Below are 20,576 nucleotides of genomic sequence, written 5' to 3'. Positions count from 1 at the left end.
ATCGGCACGTGGAGTCCGTTATTTCTTCCTCCTGAAAGCCTCACACACCTCCATCCCTGGCTTTGGGTGCTCACCAGTCTCTGTTCTGTAAACCTGAACTAACTGTTCTTGAATGTTCTCCTTGGAAGTCCAGCAAGCTCAGCAAACAATTCTGTCCTTCCCACCGCCCACACCCCAGGGACTTCCTGTATCTCTCTCTCTCTCTCTCTTTTTTTTTGTTTTTGTTTTATGATTAAAAGCATGAAGCAGCCCTGCTCTGCTCCAGGCTCGCAGGAACTTTGTCTTCACGCTCTTGGGTCTGTGGGAACACACACTCCTTCAAATTCTTCCCTCCCGCCTGCTGCCAACCCCAGTGCAAATCCCTGGCTTTGGGTCCCAAGCCAGACAAGGCTTCGGATGCCCTCCAGGGTCTACCCCACCCCCACCCCCACCCCTCGAATGAACCTTTTTTCTCCAGCTGAGCCAGTGTGGTGGGATCTGAGCATCACCCCTGTGCCAGTACTGCTTCCAGAATCCCTACCTGCCTCCCAAGGCCCAGTCCCTTCCTCCCTGAAACCTTCCACAGCAGCCCTTGGGGTCTCTTCCTTCTGAACCGCAGTCCCCTTGTGACCCGGTCCATCAATCTTCATGTGCCCAGAATCTATCTGCTCCTTTGCGCCTCTAAGGGGATGCTTCTGCTCGAGATTAAGCAACGTATAGAGGATAGCTTTGCTTCTCGCCACCCAAAGTCTTCGGGACTCCATCCAACTCCGTTAGAATAATGGTCTTTCAAGCTGACTTAAAAGCCAGATTTTTTTCTTAAAGCAGTTCTTCTGTTTTGATATTTGTAATTTGTTCTCTGCTCTTTCCTGATGCCTAATATCAAATAATCCTAGAGTGCTGTTGTGTATCGGTTTTATGGAGCAGAGTCTGCTAATAGACTGGTCAGACCAAATTGCAGTCTCTTCTTTTTGTTGTATAATGTAGGTCTTGGTTTTCCCCTGTGTTTAGTTTGCTGGCATAATTGAAATATTGCATTTATGAATTGCACCAGTCAGAGAGTTTTAATATGTAACTGCATCGTGGCAGAGCTGGTTTGATTTGCCCCAAGTATTTGTTGGCCAGAGACGAGGGCTTGCTATCCCTCATCACTGCGAAAGTAACCCAGAAAAGCATTTTCTGGAGCCTAGGTTTGTAGAACTGTAATATACCACAATGGGCTTGCTGATGACTTTTGTTACAACACCTTATTGTGTGTTATGGTACAATAAATCACTAAACACCATCCTTTCCTGTTGCTTTTGAAAACGTAATTTGGAAAAAAAGTAGATATTTCATCTTACTTCATTTTGTTTGAATGTCTTATATGTGTGGAAAAGTGGTCCTGAGGATTATATCAGCTGAGCTGTGATCAGTCCCCTTCATCACATAATTCAGGAGAGGACTTCTTTCCTCTGCAGGAAAAAAAGAAATGATATGAACCTCCTTTTAAATAAACAGTCGAATTCAACATTCCTTACCTTTGGGATGTTTTCATGAGAAGAGGGAATAAAAGGCGGTGAGGAAGATGGGCGGGTTGGTTGGATGGATGTGGGAGAAATAGAGGCCAACCTCTATCGTCTACTAAATTGTCTAATAACCGGTGTCTATTAAACACATAGTTATAAATCCTGGGAATCTTTGTCCCCAAGAGGACGAGAAAAGTCAGAAAATGCTGCAGGGATGAGGTGGAAGAAAACTTTTTTCCCAGTGTCATTGTGCTCTTCTTAATGGGATGAGCTTGCCATTGTGAAAGTACGTCTCAATGGACCGTTCCCCCAAGAAAGTTCATTCATGGTCCCAGAATATTCAAGAAGCAAAGATGTTGTCTAAGAGCTTCTAGGTCGTCGAGGTGGTGGAAGTGGTGAGGGTGTCCAGGCCAGCTGAGTGCTCCCTGCGGGGAGGACTGGGGTGGGGGGCGGATCTCATTGCCTGGCTCACACCCATCAGAGCCCACAGGGCAGGATTGACCTGTATTTCCCCACAGGAAGAGCATAATCTATAGACTCAGGCCAGAATAATTTGGTCTTTTATTTGTATGCTTTTTGTTTCACCTGTCTTAAAAAAAAATGCATTATAGAATCGCTACTTGTTTTGTTTTTTAAAGCACTTGGAGCACCTTACTAAGAAACAGCGTCGAGACCTTTTATAGGCAGTCCACAATTATTTCTATTAAATGTCTTTAAATAGCCCCAAAATGTAGATCTTAAAAATGGGATTCATAATGTTGCTATACATTATAATTATATGTTTGGATCAGGCAATTATGTACATTTCCAGTAATTATGTGATTAGTGATAATTACATTAGCTATGTAAATATACAATAGTCAACCAGACATGGCTTAAAACTCTGTAGTGTAAATGAATATAATGAAGCTACGTTGTGCTCAGGTAAAGGATCAGAAAAGGCAGGGGGAATGGTCAAGTTGAACCTTCGTAGACGTTCTTTGTGAGGGATAAATACCCATATTTTGTCTATCAGGCCCTGGTTTTAAGATGAATTTGGAGAGCGGCCCCTCCCCTGGGGCTCCCGCTGCCACCTAAGGACTGGGTCCGTTGAGTACCCACACCGGCCCTCAGCTCTCTGCAGACGAGAGCCAGGTTCCATGCTGCATTATTTCTCCATCGTCACTCATCTGTGAAATGCAGATTTAAGCTACTCTTTGCACTTGTTGATTTGCCGATGGGCTCTCACCGTGGTTGGTGGATTTTTTAAAACTCCCTGCATTTTTAAAAGCAGCCTGTTAAGGCTGCTCTGTTTCCACTTTGGGGTTTGGGGTGTGGTGACTTCAGTCAGTGGCCGGGTGTGGGTGTTTGTCAGTGTCTGGGTTTTGTTTTGCGGCTGTTGCTCTGGCTCTCACGCCCACCGGGGAGGGTCACGCTCTCCCCCAGGTGGGCGACACCTGTCTCTCTGGCCTTTGGGATCACGCCTCCCGAGTGTGAGCTGCCTGCCTCGTCTGCTTTGCTCTGGGTGTGTCTCATTTTGGTCATTTGCAGCTTTGAGGAAAGACGTCTGCTCCAGGCCTAACGAACACCTCCCAGGAACCAGGGTTCCCACGCCTCCAGGCCAAGCCTCCTCTGTCAGAGTAGGTCTGAGGACAGCAGAGTGACCTGGCTTTGCAGAGCTGGAGGCCCACAAATGGTGCCCCACGTGAATTCAGAGGCTGTCCCACACAGCTCAACCCAATCACAAGTGTTTGGGGTGACTGTGATGCCAGAACCCCAAGATACACTTTGCTGCCAGCTTCCCGCCCTCTGGTCCCTTTTCCAGAACCTTACAAATGACACGAGTGGAGTGAGCCTCCTGTCCTGACTGATTTATACTCAGCTCGCCAAACCATTATTTGATGAGCGTCCTGAACATTGATTCACTCGCTTGCTCTAGAGCTCAGGTGTGCCCTCCGTCTCCAGAGAGGCCTCGGGTGGCCCTTTTGAAAGGCGGGCTCCGCTTCCAGGCCCGGGGAGTGACCTCCCGGGTACCAGCGGTGGGGCTCGGGGCTGCGCGGTAGCTGGGGGAGCACCTTCTGGACATCGCTATGCACCTGCTCGCCGCCGTCTCCACACTTCCTGTCCTTCTTGCGTGGACATCGGAGGGGCTGCAACACCCGTCAGCTTGCTTCCCGAGTCCTGGTTGGAAAGATGTATGTGCCTAGAGGGTCCTCCCTTCTTGTTCGCACCCTGGAATGGGTGAAACAGACAGCGTGGACGATCAGTCCTTTCTTGGCCTCAGAAGGTCTTTAAAGCCCATCTTCTTACTGTACAATCAGGGCCCAGGTGAGAAACAGCGCTGAGGGCCAGGACAGTGTGGGTCCCTGCCAGACAGTGTCGGACGTTGGGGGCTGTCGTCTTCCTCTGCTGTCTCTGCTCGATGCCCGCTGTGCCCAGGTCCTTGCAAGTGAGGGGCTGTGCTTGCTTCAGCCTGGACCTGGGCTCAGAGGCTGGGGCGGCCGTGGGTCAGGGCTCCCTGGTGATCGTGTGCACCTCTCTGTCCTTTTTCTCCATCACAACATAACGCTCCTTGAGGGCGAAGATTGGCTGTTGCCACCAAGTCCTGTTCCTCGTATAGAGTCCTGTTCTACAGGTCAGTTTTTACAACCCGTGAGTCAAACAAATGAGCACATGATGAATGCAGGAAGGACATGTCAGGAGGGGACAGGGCTCTGCCACCTTAGTGAGAAAACCATGGGGATGTCTCTGCAGGTGGATTCATACCCTGGATTATTTGGTACTCTCACCTTTGATAGGTGGCAGATTTCTTTGGACTGGGGACAGAGTGACAGCGGAGGATTGAGGAAGCTTCCTGGAGGTGGGTTATTTGAGCTGGACCCTGGCGGGTGGAAATGACTGGGGCATCAACCAAGGTGAGAGGAAGCCATTCCTGATATTCGGAACCCAACAGAGATGAGGAGTCATAACACAGGAGTGTGTCGGGGTGAGAGTGGCAACGTCAGGGGGAGTCAGGGGTCACCTGAGATGCTGAGACTTTGCAGGAAGAGCTGTCATTGGAGGGTTTTGTGGAGAGGACGGAAGCAGAGGTCACTGAGCACCAGCCTGAGGCAGACTTTGTGCCAGGTGCTGCCAAGGATCCAGGAAAGCCTTTGCCAGGTAGATTCTGCCCTGTGCTTTGCCCAGGCCCTGCGTCCGACCTGGGGTCTCAGCTCACACTTTCTGCTTCACCGGCACATTCAAAACATGCCATAAAAGAGATTTTTTTAATCCCATAACATGTGGGAATCAAGCCTGATTTTCATAATGCGGCTCTCATTAAGTTTTATCATCTAGTCAAGAAATCAAGTCAGGAGCAATGCGCAAGCCTTTGTTTTCACTGAAAATGGCTAAATCATGAGTTCCGGGAGGCCTGGGACTGTTCAGAGGGCAGCTCATTTGGTTGCAAGGCCCCACCTCGCGGCTTGGGTTTTCTCTGGAGGGTTGTGCTGATGACATAAAGCCTCCCGCTCCAGGTTGGAAATCAGGAGCCCAAAGCCTGCATCCAAGAGCCTCTGATGCTGCGTCGATCCTGGGATGTCTGAAATGTCTGGTCGGTTCCGCTAATGTTGTCTCTGTACTCACGTCACTTAGACAAAGGCTGTCTTAAAGCCCTGCCAGACCCTGTTTGCTGTTTTACTTGTGTACTTGGGGTTTATGTCCCCCTCTCTGATTCAGACTAGCCAAGTAAGTTGCTTTGGTAGGGGACACTGTGGGGACAGAAGGAAAGAAAACTTTTTTAAAGGCAGAAAGCTGTTTTTAAACATAAATTCTAAAGCACTTGACAGAAACAAAAACCCAACACAGCCTGTACACATTTAAAAGTAGGAAGTGGGATGTCATGGGCCTATTTTTGACCGTCTCTGCCGGAAAACAGAGTATAACCCACTAACCTCAGCAGTGTCCCCCAGGAGATGCTGCCCCGTGGGGGGCAGAGGGCGAGGGCGCTGCAGCGGCTTCATCCTGGCAAACAGCAGGCGCAGGGAGGCATCTCAGGGGCTTTCTTATTTCCGCCTTTGCTTTCAGAGCTGCCTTGGGCTCCTGGCCCCAAGGACTGGAGAGCCAGGGGATGGAAAGCCTCAGGCTAGTGCTGGTCCGGCACAGGGAAGGCCGGCCAAGTAAGGCTCCAGAGTCTCCTCCTAAGAAGGGGTAAGCATCCCTTGCCGCCAGGCGGGCGGAAGCAACACAGCTGTCAGGGGACAGGCAGTTAGACCCAGTGACCTTCGTGTGAGTCTGGCCTTGAGACTCGCTGAGTCCACCATATGCCTGATTGTTGTTGTTGTTGTTTTGTTTGTTTTAAAGAATGAAGTGAGGACTGGACCCCAGAGCAGTCCTTCTGTTTCCCATTCTTTTCAAGCAGTTTCCCAGGTCATCATGTTGATCAGAACATGAAATGTTTGTGGGCAGTCTGCCCGAGGACTGCTCGGTTGAAGGGATGGATGATCGTCCGCCTCCTGGATTTCCTTCCCTGCTCTTCTGGAACTGTCTAGGTCATCTCAGAGTTTTCAGGTCTCTACAGTTGTGAATTGATGCCTTATGTTGCCCGGGGAATTCAAGAATCGGCTTTGGGGGGATGTTGCTTATAACCTTGAGGTTCCCGTTCAGATGATTCTATAGGATCAGCTTTACCTTGGGTTTATTTTGTCTGCAAGAGAATTTGGATTGCCTGTTCCTCAATTTTCAGAAGATGGCTTTTTCCTTTATGCAATTTTCTGTAGTGAGACTCTTTGCAGGATTAAAAAGTTAAGTCTGAGAGACTCATTAATCTTTCAGAAATTGGTCCCATCTCGCTTTAATTTAGTCAACACGAGATTTTTGAGAAAATCAGCCCTTTCCTAAAGACTGCATGAACTTTTAAAAAAAAAAAAAAAAACCTGCCGGAGTGTTTAGAAAAGTGCAAGTCCAGTTACAGGTGTTTTTACCTAACACAGGAAAACATCTGTCATAATATTTGGCGGATTGCAAAGCTGAGGCTGCGTGAGTCTGGGTGGCTTCCAAGCAGAATGGGTCAGAAATTGATGGAAACGAGCTTGGGCCTCCTCGTTCTGGGGTGGAGGGTGGCGCCTCCCTGAAGCTTCTCCTGCCCACTGCTGTTCTGCCCCTGGCGTTACACCTTCGCACCTTCTCAAAAGCCTGCTCCTTGTTTCTTAGGGGCCATGGGGCATGCATGCTCTTAGGTAGTCCTGCTGAAGTGGAGGGCTCGAACTGCTTCAGTTCATTCGTAATCTGGGTGAGTTACCAACAGCTATCCCGCTGCAAAAAGATTCGGCACAGACAACTTCTGAAGGGACATGTCTGCACCACAAGTGGCGTTTTGTAGCATTAACGCCACCCCATGTTGTGTTTCTTTATGACAGGAAGGAAGAAAAAGGAAGCATCGAGATGGTATAATACTGATGACGCCTTAGGCTGGTGCCATCTGTTGGCTCAAGTCTGGGGGCCCTGACTCTGGCAAGGGCCCACTGCACCTCGTTTCGAGAAGTTGAGGCAATTGTCTGTTTAGGAGTTACTTTCTGATACTCAAGTGGTTGATTTTATAAGTGATGTATTTATATTTGGGGTTTTGGGAAACCTTAAGAAAATAACACAATTACTTTGTTAAAGAGGTTCCCCTTGTCCAGCACCAGCAGGACTGTTACCCAGGTGGGCGCAGGGAATTCCAGAAAGCAGAGCTTTGGCTTTTGGAGTTTGAGCTGGGTCCTGTGCACCGTGGCCCTGGGCCGGGTACCCAAGCTCTCCATCCCAGCACCTAGGATGTGACATAATCATTCCTGCCTGTAGAATCATTTATGGGCAAAACACCCAGAACAAGGCCTGGTACAGACTGAACAAATGTTGAAGTCCTCTAATGAGGATCCTGTAAGGAAAAGATGATGTCAAAGATGCCCTGTTTTCTGGTCACCTCGAAGGGTCAGGCAGGACCGCTGCAGCCCTTCCTGCCCAGCTAGCCGTGTTCTCTGACCAGTGGTGGAAGGGGGGGGGAGGTGGCAGGGAAAGCGACAATGGGATGGAACCCCCACTGGGAGGCCTCAAAGGCCCCTCTTGGCCAAAAGAGCCAAGACTGGGAAAGGAGGGTGACAAGGCCAGCGTGGGCTGGAGCTGCCGGAGAGGTCATCAGGTTAGTGTCTTTTCTGGAGTGAAGGTGTGTCTCTCCTGATGTGTACACCAGGCTTGTTTTCACACAGTCTTGTCTGCTTGTCGTCCTTCTTAGAAAGGTTACCGCCGAGACTGCCCCATCTTTCTCCACCCTCTCCTTTCCGGAGAGGAGGAAGCTCCGCCTGGTTCTGAACAGCGCCCCAAAGAGAAAAAAACCCGTCTGCCCAGCAGAGCCGGGAAGGGATCTGCTGTAACCAGATAGTGCTGTTCCCATTGAGTTTGGGGCTCTGACGTTTTCCTGTCCTTTTTGATGTATCTTCTAAGTGAACACATCCTCAGGCTATTGGTGAGACGTGTAAATATTGTCTTGTTTGTGGCCAGGCCCGTTGCCTCTGCCTCCTCTGCCCGGGCCTTTCAGCCCATGATGGCAAATGTGCCAGCAGAGGAATTAGAGAAATTGGCACCAGCAGGCTGCTTTCATACATGGAAACCTAACGTTGTGCAGTGTGGCTCGTTCATTTTTCTCTTTTTTTCCTGTCATGCATCCTAGGAGACGGAGGGGACTGGGGGAGGATTTGAGTCTCTTTGCCATCTGCCAGGGCTTTTTCCCAGTTCACTTGAGGCCCTATTGGCATTTTTGGGTCAGAAATAGAGGCCATGGTTTGTGTTCAAGCAGCAGCCTGGGGTCCCTGTGCTGTGTCCCCAGGCAGTGCCTGGGCCGGTTCCTCAGTAGTCAGTTGGGGGTCACAGAGCTCTGGCTTTTGGGGACCAGTGCTCTTTGGGGAGTAACATTGGTTTAAACAGAGCTTGTCCCAAAGTTTAATATGTACTGCTCAGGATGAGGGGGCACTGCCCTTTTAAACTGTCTTGCGTTACCATGTGCCTCTAGTTCCCGGAAATGGATTTGTACCCACTTTCCTCCTCACAGTAAATTTTCAGTATTGCTCATTCAAAAAAAAAAATTTCTTTTTTAAACAATTAATTCTCTTTAGCCAAAGATTCTAGTTGCATCTTCGGTTGAGGGACATACAGGTGAAGACGAAACACTCAAGTTTAATGGCTGCAAATATGCAAATTGTCCCTTTTTTTAACGTTCTAACTGCACGCAGCCCTTGTAGCCTCATGATTCCCAGCTTTTGTTTTCGTTGTGAGTTCTTTGTCGTGGAACCTGCAGTTGGAAGATCCCGGTCCAATCTGTGGTGGTGCTTCTCGGGGACCTGTCTGTATGTTTAAGAAAATGTTTTAATGCTCCTATGTGGAGCTTTCCTTTATCTAAATAACTGCTGTTCTTTGCGTTATTGCACCTAAAGTCCCCGGAGGACTATGTAAAATCTTAATCCATGGGAACATGGAAAATGATCCACGAGATCTGAGCCAGGCCAGGCTTGCTAGAACTCTGCTTTCCTCGCAGACAGATTTAAAGGAAGACACGCCTCAGACGCAGCCTCCTCCCTCCCAGCTTTGCTTCATAATGTTGGGGTTTAGTTGTTGACCTCTGTTGCCGTCCTAAAATGATAAATTCTAGATTGCACGCGTGGGTTGTTTTTCTGTCACCGTTGTTGTTTTTCCGGGCAGTATGAAAGGATCTGTGTTTTACGATAATACGGTAAAGAATACATTTGGACTTGAGCAATGTAATAACTCGTTTGATTCGTAACCAGAGTCATCTCAGAGCCAGATTTCAATATTGGCAAAGCATTGGGCTGCAGACCTGGCCCATCTCTTGGGGAATCTCATGCTCTAGAACTGTGCGAGACTTTTTCTTTTTATCCCGCCTGCCTGTTCACATTTAATTTGTTCTTAGCCGTGTGCAATGGATTAACATTTCATCAGGGTAGATTAAGAGTGAATCGACATTAAAGCAGTCTTTTTCTGTTTTCCTCCTGTCACTGTTAGGCGATCAGAGGCGGGGATGGGGGCACCTTTGGGAGGGGGAGGGAGCACCCGTCCAAAAAGTGCCCTGGTGAGGACGGGGGAGATAAGCCAGAGCTTCAGTGTGAAAATAATTCCCAGTTGCAGGTCGGGAGGCCTGGTTGGAGCCCGCAGCCGGTTTCATCAGTCTAACGAGATGTCACATGGAACAAAAGCTTTAGGGGTTTTATTTAGCTCCTAATCCGCACGCTGAGAGAGCCGAGGTCCATGTGAGCGCACCAGCCAGGAGGGGGGCCCAGCGGGCTGGATGCAGCCTCCTTTCTGGGACTGAGCCGTAAAGAAAAGACCTCTGGCGCTACCATTGGAGAGTGAGGCAAAGTTACCGTGAGTGTTGTGTTTTGTCTACTAAGGTTTCGGAAGATTAATAATTTAGGCCATACTTTGAAATAGAAAACCCACAGTTGGTTGTTCCTGCTGTCTTGGAAGGGATAGAATACAGCCAGGTCTGGTTTTGATGTATGTAATTGAAGATTTGTAAAGAAAGGCTTCCTCCTCTGCCTTGGCCGCAGTCATTTTTTTTCCCAATGCCGGTCCCCAGCAGGCATATAACTATCGGTCGATCTCAGAGCTGGGATGCTGCCGGCTGTTACGAGGGCCCCTGGGAGATCGCTGAGGCTCCGGGGAGGAGAAGCGCCCTGACGGACAGAGGCGGAGAGGGACCTTGGTACGAGCGGCCAAACCCTGGACTGCAGGATGTCACCATGCCCGGGGCCGCCGAGCCCTGCCTCTACCGGGAGGCCTTCTACAACTCGGTGGCCGGAAGGAAGAGCTCCGTTCCCGACTTTGCCTTTTACGACAGCAGACAGGCGGTGATGTCAGCTCGCGGGGCCCTGCTGCCGCGGGATTACTACAGCGACCCGGCCGGAGCCGCCCGGGCCCCCAGAGAGCCTCGGCACCATCACGACCTGGGAGCTGGCCAGCTGCTACCCGGTTATGGAGCGCTGGGCAGCAGGATGACATGGGAGCCAGTGCAAGGCCGGGCCCCTGTCCTGCAGGACACCGGTCACCTGTACCGGGATCCCGGAGGTAAAATGATCCTTCAGGGGCAGCGATCACAGAGCGGGGCCCCATCGCCTGTGCGGTACTCTGGGGAGCTGGCCGACAGCAGGTTTGGGGCGGAGGCACCCGCCTACCCTGCCAGCCAGGTCTACAGCGATGTGGGCGAGAGGCCTGTGGATTCCGCCACTGCTACCAGGCAGGCGGCCCCCACATGCCTGGTCGTGGACCCTGGAGCGGCTGCTGCTTCCGAGGTCAGCCTGGGAACAGCCCCGGGCGCCCTGAACCGAGGCTACGGACCTGCCCGGGAAGGCGTCTACCCCAGGACAGCTTCTGAGAATTGCGAGGCCGACCTGTCTGCCTTCCCGGGGCCTGGTGGCAGCAAGAGGAGCGCGATGCCCGAGTTCCTGGCCTTCCTGAGGGCGGAGGGCGTGGCGGAGGCCACGCTGGTGGCCCTGCTGCAGCAGGGCTTCGACTCCCCGGCTGTCCTGTCCACAATGGAGGACGCGGACATCAAGTGCGTGGCGCCCAACCTGGGCCAGGCCCGCGTCCTGAGCCGCCTGGCCGGCAGCTGCAGGACGGAGATGCAGCTGCGCAGGCAGGGCCGGGGAGGCTCCCTGCCCCGGACGCGCTCCAGCAGCTTGAGCCACCGAAGCGAGCTCCACGGTGACTTGTCTGGTCTGGACGCCTCAGCCCTGCGGCCCCAGCCGGCAGGGCCCGTGCAGGCGACCTCCCCCCACGCTGCAGATCCCGCTCGCCGCCCCTCCAGCGCGCCATCCCAGCATCTCCTGGAGACCGCGGCTACCTACTCTGCCCCGGGGGTGGGCGCCCAAGTCCCCCACCTTCCCTCCAACTCCGGGTACAGCTCTCCCACCCCTTGCGCCCTGACAGCGCGGCTGGGCCCTGCGTACCCCCCGCAGGCCGGGGTGGCCTTGACTAACCCGGGCCCCGCCACCCCGCTGCAGCCAGGCCCCAGAACTGCCTACTCCACGGCGTACACGGTGCCCATGGAGCTGCTGAAGCGGGAGCGCGGCGCCCCCCTGGAGCCCTCCACCCTGCTGCCGGCCAGCCAGAGCCTCCGCACGCCCCACTCGCCCTACCAGAAGGTGGCCCGGCGGACGGGGGCCCCCATCATCGTGTCCACCATGCTTGCACCGGAAACAAGTAATGCACCCCCTCCCTGCCTTTCCTCATTTGGGACGTAGTGGGGGCAGAGATTTGAGCACAGGACAGTAGGTCCTTGTGTTCCTGTTGCTCTCTGGCCGAGCCCGGAGAGACCAGCCCTCCCCTGGACTTGCTCACGCTTACACACACACTCCGCCGAACCGGGTACCACGGCCAGCTAGCAAACTGGCGAGGGTTCTCTTGGGTGAAATAGATTTGTGGTTCAGGCTGACCCACTGGGATGGCATTGCCTTCCTTTTTCTCTAGTTGAGCTCAAGCTGATTTGTGAATTTCCCTTTATGGTAAGGAAACACAACTGTGTTTATGGGAGAAACCCAGAAATCATTCAGAACAGGATGAAACCCTTAGCTCACGAGCGGTGGCAGCTTCTCCAGTTCACATTCAGTGGCTTTGGAGAAGGCGAGATATTTGTCCAACGCCTCCCATAAATCGTTCATCGTTCACTTGCCATTAGAAGTGCATTATAGCGTGGAAACGCACCTCTGAAGGGTCTACACAGTATCAGAGGTAGAATTAATCACTGCAGAGCTAAAAACGGGTATGCTTCCAGAATTGTGTGTTAAACAAAGCAAGATGTTGAAATCCCTTAGAACTCCCTGTTTCAAAAACAGACTTAGCCTCACATATTGGAAAACACGGTTGGGAATTCTGCTTACTTGTAGGGAAGAATATATTTCCAAGTTGAGGAAAGAGAGAAGGATCCTAGCTGTTCTCTTCAAAACACGAGACAAGTGTAATTGAATGCATGTGTTTCCCTGGGCATCTGGATAAAGTTCCAGGTGGACATCCTCTGAGCAACACTTAAGAATTTTTATTTCGACTCTAGAATCTTTCCTGGCCATTTAAGCTGTAAATCAGCTTTCTTCCTTTCTTTCCCCTTTCCTCCCCAACATAGTTTAGAAAACTGAATCTTTTTTTTTTTAAGTATTTTTTTAAATTATTTATTTATTTATTTATGGCTGTGTTGGGTCTTCGTTTCTGCGCGAGGACTTCCTCTAGTTGCGGCAAGTGGGGGCCACTCTTCATCGCGGTGCGCGGGCCTCTCACTATTGCAGCCTCTCTTGTTGCGGAGCACAGGCTCCAGACGCGCAGGCTCAGCAATTGTGGCTCACGGGCCTAGTCGCTCCGCGGCATGTGGGATCTTCCCAGACCAGGGCTCGAACCCGTGTCCCCTGCATTGGCAGGCAGATTCTCAACCACTGCGCCACCAGGGAAGCCCCTGAATCTTTTTTAAATGAGTTTTTTTTTTTTTCCTGAATAACTAGCATTATAGGGTGGAGATAGTGGGACGAAAATCGTGGTAAAAATAAGATGTACCTTTTTGAAAATACCCCTTAAATAGCCATGGGTGGGACTGGGAGCCTTATCTTGCAGCTCTGAGATACTGCATTAGGGTTATCTGTTACATTGGTGAAGCCGGTGATGATTTGGCTACTCATAGACTGAAATGGCTGTTGCTTTAGATGCTGACCTCCACACACGTTTCTTTCTTATTTCCAAAGGGACGCTGGTTGGATTTTTCTGTTGTCTCTCCCTGTAGATTGTGGTTTTGTCTCATGTATGGATTTTCTTTTTAAGTCTTATCATAAAATTTATTTGACTTTTTTTTTTTTTTTAATCAATGTGTGACAGGAGGGAAGTCAGACAATATTTCCCAGGCCCTGTGTCTTCCCCCTCACAGTCAAACATTCTTTCTTTGCAACCAACTAATTTGCATGGCGATGACATTTGTTGCTTCAGTAATTTCATCTGATAATGGCTGGGCTTGCAAAGCGGATCTGAAAACATATTCCTTAATTATGTGTTGCTAAGCAACGGGAGGGTTTGGTCATAATCACAGAAAGATTATCTCCACGCTGAAGTCCTGGAAAGGTTTTGCTTAAGGAGGACCTGTTAAATTGCCTTCTTTTCTTCTTTTTTTCTGTTTATTTTGCACTGCCTTCTAACAAAAACAGTCGCTGTTATTTGGGTACGGGGGTGAGGGATCTTATTTAAGTTGTTTGGAGTGTGATTGTTAACACACGGTTTTGCAGACCGAGGGATATTGATTTTTGTTTCATTTGCATGGCAGCAAGCCAGTGCCAAGAAGTCTGCAGTCGGAAGTCTGCCAGCAAAAAAATTTCTCTGTCAGATGATCTGTCCCGTAGCAGTGGTTCCTCTCATTCCTTCTCGAACGTTCAGTGTGTCATCTTCTCCCCCGAAAACAGTGTGTCAGGGACCGGGGTAGGAGCTTGGCTTCCCCGGGAGCTTTGAGCCTGGATACATGGCATTTTGTGTGGCAGATTTCATGAAGTCAATAGCCAGATTGAGATCTGTTGGAACCTACAGTCCATAACATTCACGGTTAAGGAAACCACCGCAGACCTCGGATCTAGAAACCTGAAGCTCACAGGGGCAGCCCTACCGCTGCGGCTGCTGAGCTGAAACGGTAGACTGCGATCTTTAAATCCAGATCGAGCCGCCTTGGACATTTGCGGCAAAACCAGCATGAATAAATCTTCATTCTGGTTTTCGCTTAACTCACGTGTTTCCCTCTGATCTGGAGGGGCAGGGGATGCCAGGAGGTGGACTTATCTCCTCTCTCCCTTTGGAGGGGTGATCTGAGTGTTTGCAGTGGGTGGGTTGTTTGTTTTTAAGCGCTTGGTTTTATTTTTATACGCTTTGGATATTTTAATTTTTTCATCTTTTGTACATTTTTTAAAGTGACTTTCCATTTACAGTTATTACAAAATACTGGCTATATTCCCTGTGTTGTACAACATATCCTGGAGTAGATATTTTAATTTATATTTACTTTTCTCGGTCCATGAACTACCTGCTTCATCTTGGTTGGCTTTGTTGCTATAAATACCAGGCTCCTGTTTGCTAGTCCATGGACCGGGCAGTGGAGGGTGACCAGGTGAGGACGGGCCCCAGGGCAGCCCCCAGCCCCCGTGACGCGGGATGAGTGGGGCCGCATGTCAGACCCACGGGAGCATCGGTACCCAGTGGATCTGCTGTCGTTTACACACTGACCTGCTCGACTGGGGCACAAGCTGCGGAACCTTCTGGCAGCGGCTCTAACCCAGCGATGCCCCCTCCCCCCCACGTCACATGGTGTCGACCTCGGCCAAGGATTTGCCGTCGCCCGAGTCCCCCCCCTGTGCCGGGTGCAGCCGGGTGCATCATGTGAACAGCAGTGCTGCGGCCATCTTCACGGTTTTGTCCTCCGCGAATACAGCGCCACAAACGGGCTGCAGGGGCCCCAGAGCTTCCAATGTGAGAGATGCAGCCCCAGCCCGCTCTCTTTCTGGCCCTTTTCAGTTTCCTTCCAGGCATTTTTCTCGATTAAGTGCATCCGTGACCCCCATCTAGTTGCCGGGGGCACTGCCCAAAGACCCTTCAGGACAGGACAGGACAGGGGTGTCTGCAGCCCATTTATACTGGGGGCGTGGGAGAGGCTGGTGGTGTCACAGTGTTACCTGTCACCAGAGCTGGTCACTTGCGTGGCAGTGTTTGATGTGATACTGATATCTTGGCACTGGTTTCCGGCACCGTGGGAGTGCATGCCGGGTCTCCTGGGTAGGAAGTGCCATCAGAATCAGAATGGAGGATTGTTCCTGTCAGGCCTACGCAGGCCTGGTGATTCCGCCCGTGTCCTTGCCTTTGTTTTTGAAGGTCCCTCTGCACATGAAGATCTGTGCTGGGGACTGGGGTCCAGACAATTCACTGGTTCTGAGGGTGATGACCCTCAAACCATCAGCCTGGAGGAGGCCATCATGCGGCCCCAAAGACACCCTCCCACCAAGCCAACTGGTCACACCCATTCCCCACCCGCAAAGCAGAGCCAGACCAAGAAGGGTGGGCTCAGCCAGACACCTGCATGTCAGTATGTGGGGACCGTGCCCCTGAGCTGGCCCTGCAGAGCAACGGGATGGTGACACCAGCTCTTCCGTTGTCAGAATCCTGCAGCCTGCCCAGGGAGATGTGTAAAGGAAGTAGACCTCTCCCGGGCTGCGGTCCAGGGCAGGGTTCCTGAGCACAGACCCCTGGGGGCCGGTCCCCTCAGCACTGCTCCAGCCCCTGCTGTGTTCCGGGCTTGGGGTCAGATGTTTGGTGCTCACAAGTGGATGGACCCCAGCCTGGGCTTCAGGTGCATCCCCCCACCCTCCGCCCAGTTAATACATAAGAGAACAGTTACTGCAGTGTGACACAAGGGCCAGGATCGGGACACACGTGGGGAGCCTGCAGCACCTGGGGAGGCATCCCCAAGGAGCGTGAGTGCGCTGGCAGGGGAGGCTGAGGGCAGAGCTCAAGCTCCAGAATGACCGTCAAGCTGCAAACGCTGTGGCCGGGCTAAGGGAGAGGACGCTGCCCAAAGCAGCACGAGGGTGGTCGTATGTGCAGGTGTAGCCCGAGAAGGCTGTCACGGTCCTGGCTGTTGCCCTGTGACTCTCTGGAACGGGCTTTCTTGAAGAGTGATATACCTCCACGGTCAGGAAATCCTAGCCACGTGGAGCTGGCGGGGGACTCGTCCAGGGTCACCCAGCAGGACTCGCCTCCTCCTCTGCCCGGGGCCCCTCTCCCCAACAGTCTCCCTTCCAGGTGGAGCCCGGGAAGGAGCCGTGTACTTCCAAGGTGCTGACAGCTAGGCCATTCCAAGTAAAACACCTGAAATAAGTCCAAGGTCGATAAAATCGACAGGCTTTTGTTTTGCTTTTGCACTTGGAGGGTCTTTCAGGCTGGCCACTGGATGCGTGGGTTTAGAGTCCAAGGTTGCCCTTTGGTTGGTTCACTCTTCTTCCCTTCCTCACTCAGGGTGCCCCCCTTGGCTGGGCCAGCTTTGAAAATGATGCTTTTATCATTGTCATTGTTCCTTGGTCACTTCTCAGGCCAGGAGGCAGGACTCTGGCTTTGGGGCACTCAGCTCAGAGTCTGGGCTTATCCCACAGCAATCTGTCCCTCAAAACAGCCTGCTCTGACCTTTTGGGTGTGGACTTGGTCCTTCTGTCCATGGAGGACAGCATCTAGGTAAGCTGTGGTCTGGTGGCCTGGAGGCGTCCCAGCTGCTATCTGTGCCATGGCAGAGGGCCACGCTGCCAGGCCTGAGTCACAGAAAAGCTTAACGGGCCTTTCACAGAACTGGGTATCTGGACCCTTCTGTCAATTCACCTCTTCTGTGGAACCCCCCCGTAACCCTGATGGCTCAGACCCCCTCTGCAAGGGTGTGTATCAATGATCGTACAAGGAGTGTGATCTGTGGGGACTTGGGTTTGGACCCCAGTTCTGTGCCTAATAATCTGGGAATACCCCCCTCCCCCTTACTGGTGAAATGGGCTCCTGGCCACTTGGAGGTTCTGAGGTCATTGTAGGTTTTCTGCCTAATGTGATGTGAGACACAGAGAAGGTGGTTAATGAAGCTGTTCCTTGCTGTGCTTTCCTGCGAGTTAGTTTAAAGGAACTGATCTGTGGTCTCTCGGGGGAAGATGGGGCTAAGACTATTGCTGGACACCGGCCAGCTCTGCCCGAGCTCCTGTCACCAGACCCTCTTCGTGTGGCCTGAGCAGCACCAAGTTGCCCGGCACAGGCTGACCATGCCTTCTCATCTCTAGATGGGCGTTTGGTCTTCCAGTTTTACAGAGTGGCTCTGAGTAATAAAGAGTGGGGCCTCGTCCAGCGGGGCCTCACTGGCCTCTGCCTTCAGGAAGTGGCCTGTCGGACGTGGCTTTGGTCTCTAGGTAACAGTTCTGTGTATTAGTATCTCTTTCCAACCCCAAACTCCTCCAGGGATGATTGCCTCTCTGAAATGCTTAGAAGAGGTGGCAGTCTCGTCCACGGCGCCAGTTAGATTTTCCAGGGGGCACAAGTGCCTGAGCCCAATGCACAGATGGGGTGAGCCTCGGTGCATTTATCTGCCCAAGAAAAGGCAAGGCCAACAGACCCCCTCGCCACGTTACTTCTTCACATGACCCTTGCCCTTGAGCGTCCAGTGTCCACTGGACACTGGGCTTCTCTAACTTACCTTCTACTGGGTGGACTTGGGTGGGCCATGGGGCCCAGGAAGCAAAACCCAAAGTCCTCACTGGCTTTTGGTATCAGACACCTGATTGGCAAATATTTTCTCCCATTCTGCAGTTGTCTTTCCACTTTCTTGATATTGTCCTTGAAGCACAGAAGTTTTCATTTTGATGAAGTCCAGTTTATTTTTTTCCCCCCTCTGGTTGCTGTGGTTTTGGTGTCATCATCCAAGGTCATGAAGATTTGTGCCTCAGTTTCCTTCCTAAGAGTTTTGTGTAGTGTTAGCTCTTACATTTAGGTCCTTTTGCACCATCCTGAGTTGACTTGAATCTGGAGTGAGGTAGGGGTCCCACTGCATTCTGCTGCCCGTGGATACTCAGTTGTCCCAACACCGTTTTTAAAAGAGAAAAATCAACATATATTAACGTGGAAGATTTTCAGGTGTTTGGAACCTATTTCTTGTCCCTAAGATTACGCAAGGCAAGAATTCTAAAGCTATTTGATAGGCTCTTTGCTAGTACATGGGTTTTTTTTTTTTTAAGTTTATGAAAGGGAAATAATGCTTTAATCCATAACTGATTAGCCCTTGTTAGCAATATAGAAGCTAAATGTACTTAAGTTAATGTGCTGCTGGGTGTGTTTTACCCACCTCTGAGGCTGGCTTACACAAAGGGCTTTTTTAGTTGTTTTCCATGTAAAGGGGGAAAAAAACCCAAGACTGTTGACTTTTACTTGCTCCCTCCTGCTCCGGGAACAGGAAGGCACATGGCAGTTAAATTTAGCCAAACAGTGGTGCTCAGCATATGAATAAAACACCCTTTGCCAAATTGTTAGGAGAGCATAAAATCAAACCTGTAAACACTCATCCCCACTGAGAGGGTGGGCGGTTCCTGGGGATGCGTTCTGAGTGCGGTTGAGAACTGATCCCAGGAAGAGTTTGCAAATGTGAGCGGAACAGCTTCTTGTTTAAACGTGGGAGAGCTGGGTGAGAAAACTCTGGTGCAGAGTTTGTACTAGTAAATGAGGTCTCTGGGCTGTGCTCCCGGGGGCGGGAGGCGACGGGAGGAGAGCCGGAACTCACTCTGATGCCTGCTCAGCTGTGTGCAGTGCTGGTGAGGCCGATGGGGAGCGAGTCCTCCCGATACTGGCTTAGTAGGAAAACGTCGCCCCCCGCAGGGCTCAGAGGGAGCTCCTGGCCCCAAGTTGCCCCTGATACGCCTCTTGCTCTCTGCCAGGACTGGGGTTGGAGAAGCCAGCCTTGAGTGCATCTAGGGCTTACCCAGCCCAATAAATAAGAGTAAATGTCACCATTCTGCAGTATTGGACCACAGTTATCTCATCTGAATTCCCAGGAAGACTGTAGGCATTTCCCCTTTCAAGATGAAAATTCTGAGGATCAGAGAGGTTAGCACTCTTCCCCAGGTCACACAGCAGGACAGGGATTTGGGGCCAGCCTGTCTGACTCCAAACTTGTGCTTGGTCACTGTGTCATGATGAACCACCAAGCACAGCACGTTAGGACAGCATGGGAAATTCAACAGTGGTATGAAGTCAGGGAAGGGCGGGGGACACCAGCCCATGCTGGAAACCAAGGTCCATGTCAGCAAGAGGAAGTAAAGAGGGTGATTCCAGAGTAGGAGTCCCAAGGTGCTCTGACGGTCACTTCCCCAAGTGTGACGTTGGGAAGATGGACCTACTTACCCCTCAGAGAGCTCTGAGGACCACGTCACATGGGCTGGCCCAGGCTTTGCACGTGGGTAAGCTCAGTGCTTGTGTGGCCCCAGGGGCACCTACTGGTGCTTGCCTGTCCCTAGCTGGTGCCCTGCAGGACTGCACTTGGATCCACGCTGTTCTGCTGCAGAGCCAAGCCCCTTTCCTCTCTGTACTGTGCTGCCCTCTGGGAGAGTCAAGGAAATTAATTCTTCTGTGTGATTAAATGGAATGTAAAATGTTCTTTGGTCCTAAGAGGATTTAAGCCTGGCTATCAGGAAGAGCTCTAACACACACAAGGGTAAAACTGAGTGGATGGAAAAATAAGCGCAGGAGAAGATGAAGCTGGGTGATAAGGCCAGAACTCAGCACTCCCTGAAGTCCTGTGCACAAGGACAGCTGAGAATTTCACTCTGAGCTTCCTAGCAACCAAAGTAAAGAGGGAAATGAGATCTCTTGAAAGATTCACATTGCTCCTAAGGTGGGACCAGTGAGCCCTTTGCTCAAAAAAATCCTTTTTCTGAGCAATCACGAGCTGAATTTCTCCCGCCCTCAACAACATGTCTAAAGAATCAGCATCTGCTCTAGATGTGCAGTGTTCCCTCCCCATCATGCCTCAACCTGCACCCTCCCATTCACAGGCTCTACTACCTTGTGACAACTTCCTGCATCTCATCTAAAAATTTTGTTAAAATTTTTACTAGGGCCTTATCCAGTCAAAGTTGATAAGTTCACAGGCGCAGGCTTGGGGCCTGGCTGGGCTTCTCCTGCAGCAGACAGCTGACTTCCTCTCCAGGGTGTCTGCTGCTTCTTTAGCCCAGCCCTCGGTGGGCATTGCCAAGTCCACAGGGAAGTGGCGATTCTTCTCAGTTGAGGGGGCTCTGCCTGGGGAGTTGAATGCTGTCGCCAGCAGCTCAGCCTGAGCCGGTCCCTTCCCCCTCCACCTACAGTGCTTAAAGCTCACCTCTCAACCTAACCGGCTTTCCTGCTGGGGAGTTGTCTATTAAATGCTTTATATTTGAAGAAATAAATATGACTTTGTGATGGGTTCTAGTGTTTTCCTGTGAACTGGGCTTTGAGTCTGGATCGCTTTAGACGTAAAGTTACAGAGGAAAAGAGCAGGGCGGGGACGTCCAACCAGCTGTTGCACTTGGG

General features: G+C 51.3%; 1 protein-coding gene across 9 annotated transcripts in view; it reads left to right on the top strand.

The window, feature by feature from the left end:
• Nucleotides 1–20,576, top strand: part of CTBP2 (C-terminal binding protein 2) — a 165,043-nt gene that overhangs the window by 114,246 nt on the left and 30,221 nt on the right. The window contains exon 1 of one of the 9 annotated variants that reach the window (XM_082407338.1): nucleotides 10,043–11,693. The exons of the other annotated variants lie outside the window; for them this stretch is intronic. Within the exon in view, the coding sequence (XP_082263464.1) occupies nucleotides 10,058–11,693 (1,636 nt within the window). The 5' untranslated portion in view covers nucleotides 10,043–10,057. Of the gene's footprint in view, nucleotides 1–10,042; nucleotides 11,694–20,576 lie in introns of those variants that run through there. 9 annotated transcript variants of the gene reach the window in all.

Source organism: Balaenoptera borealis (genome assembly GCF_965194805.1).
Source record: "Balaenoptera borealis genome assembly, chromosome: 10".
NCBI lineage: Eukaryota > Metazoa > Chordata > Mammalia > Artiodactyla > Balaenopteridae > Balaenoptera > Balaenoptera borealis.
This window is presented reverse-complemented; position numbering and strand designations above follow the sequence as displayed.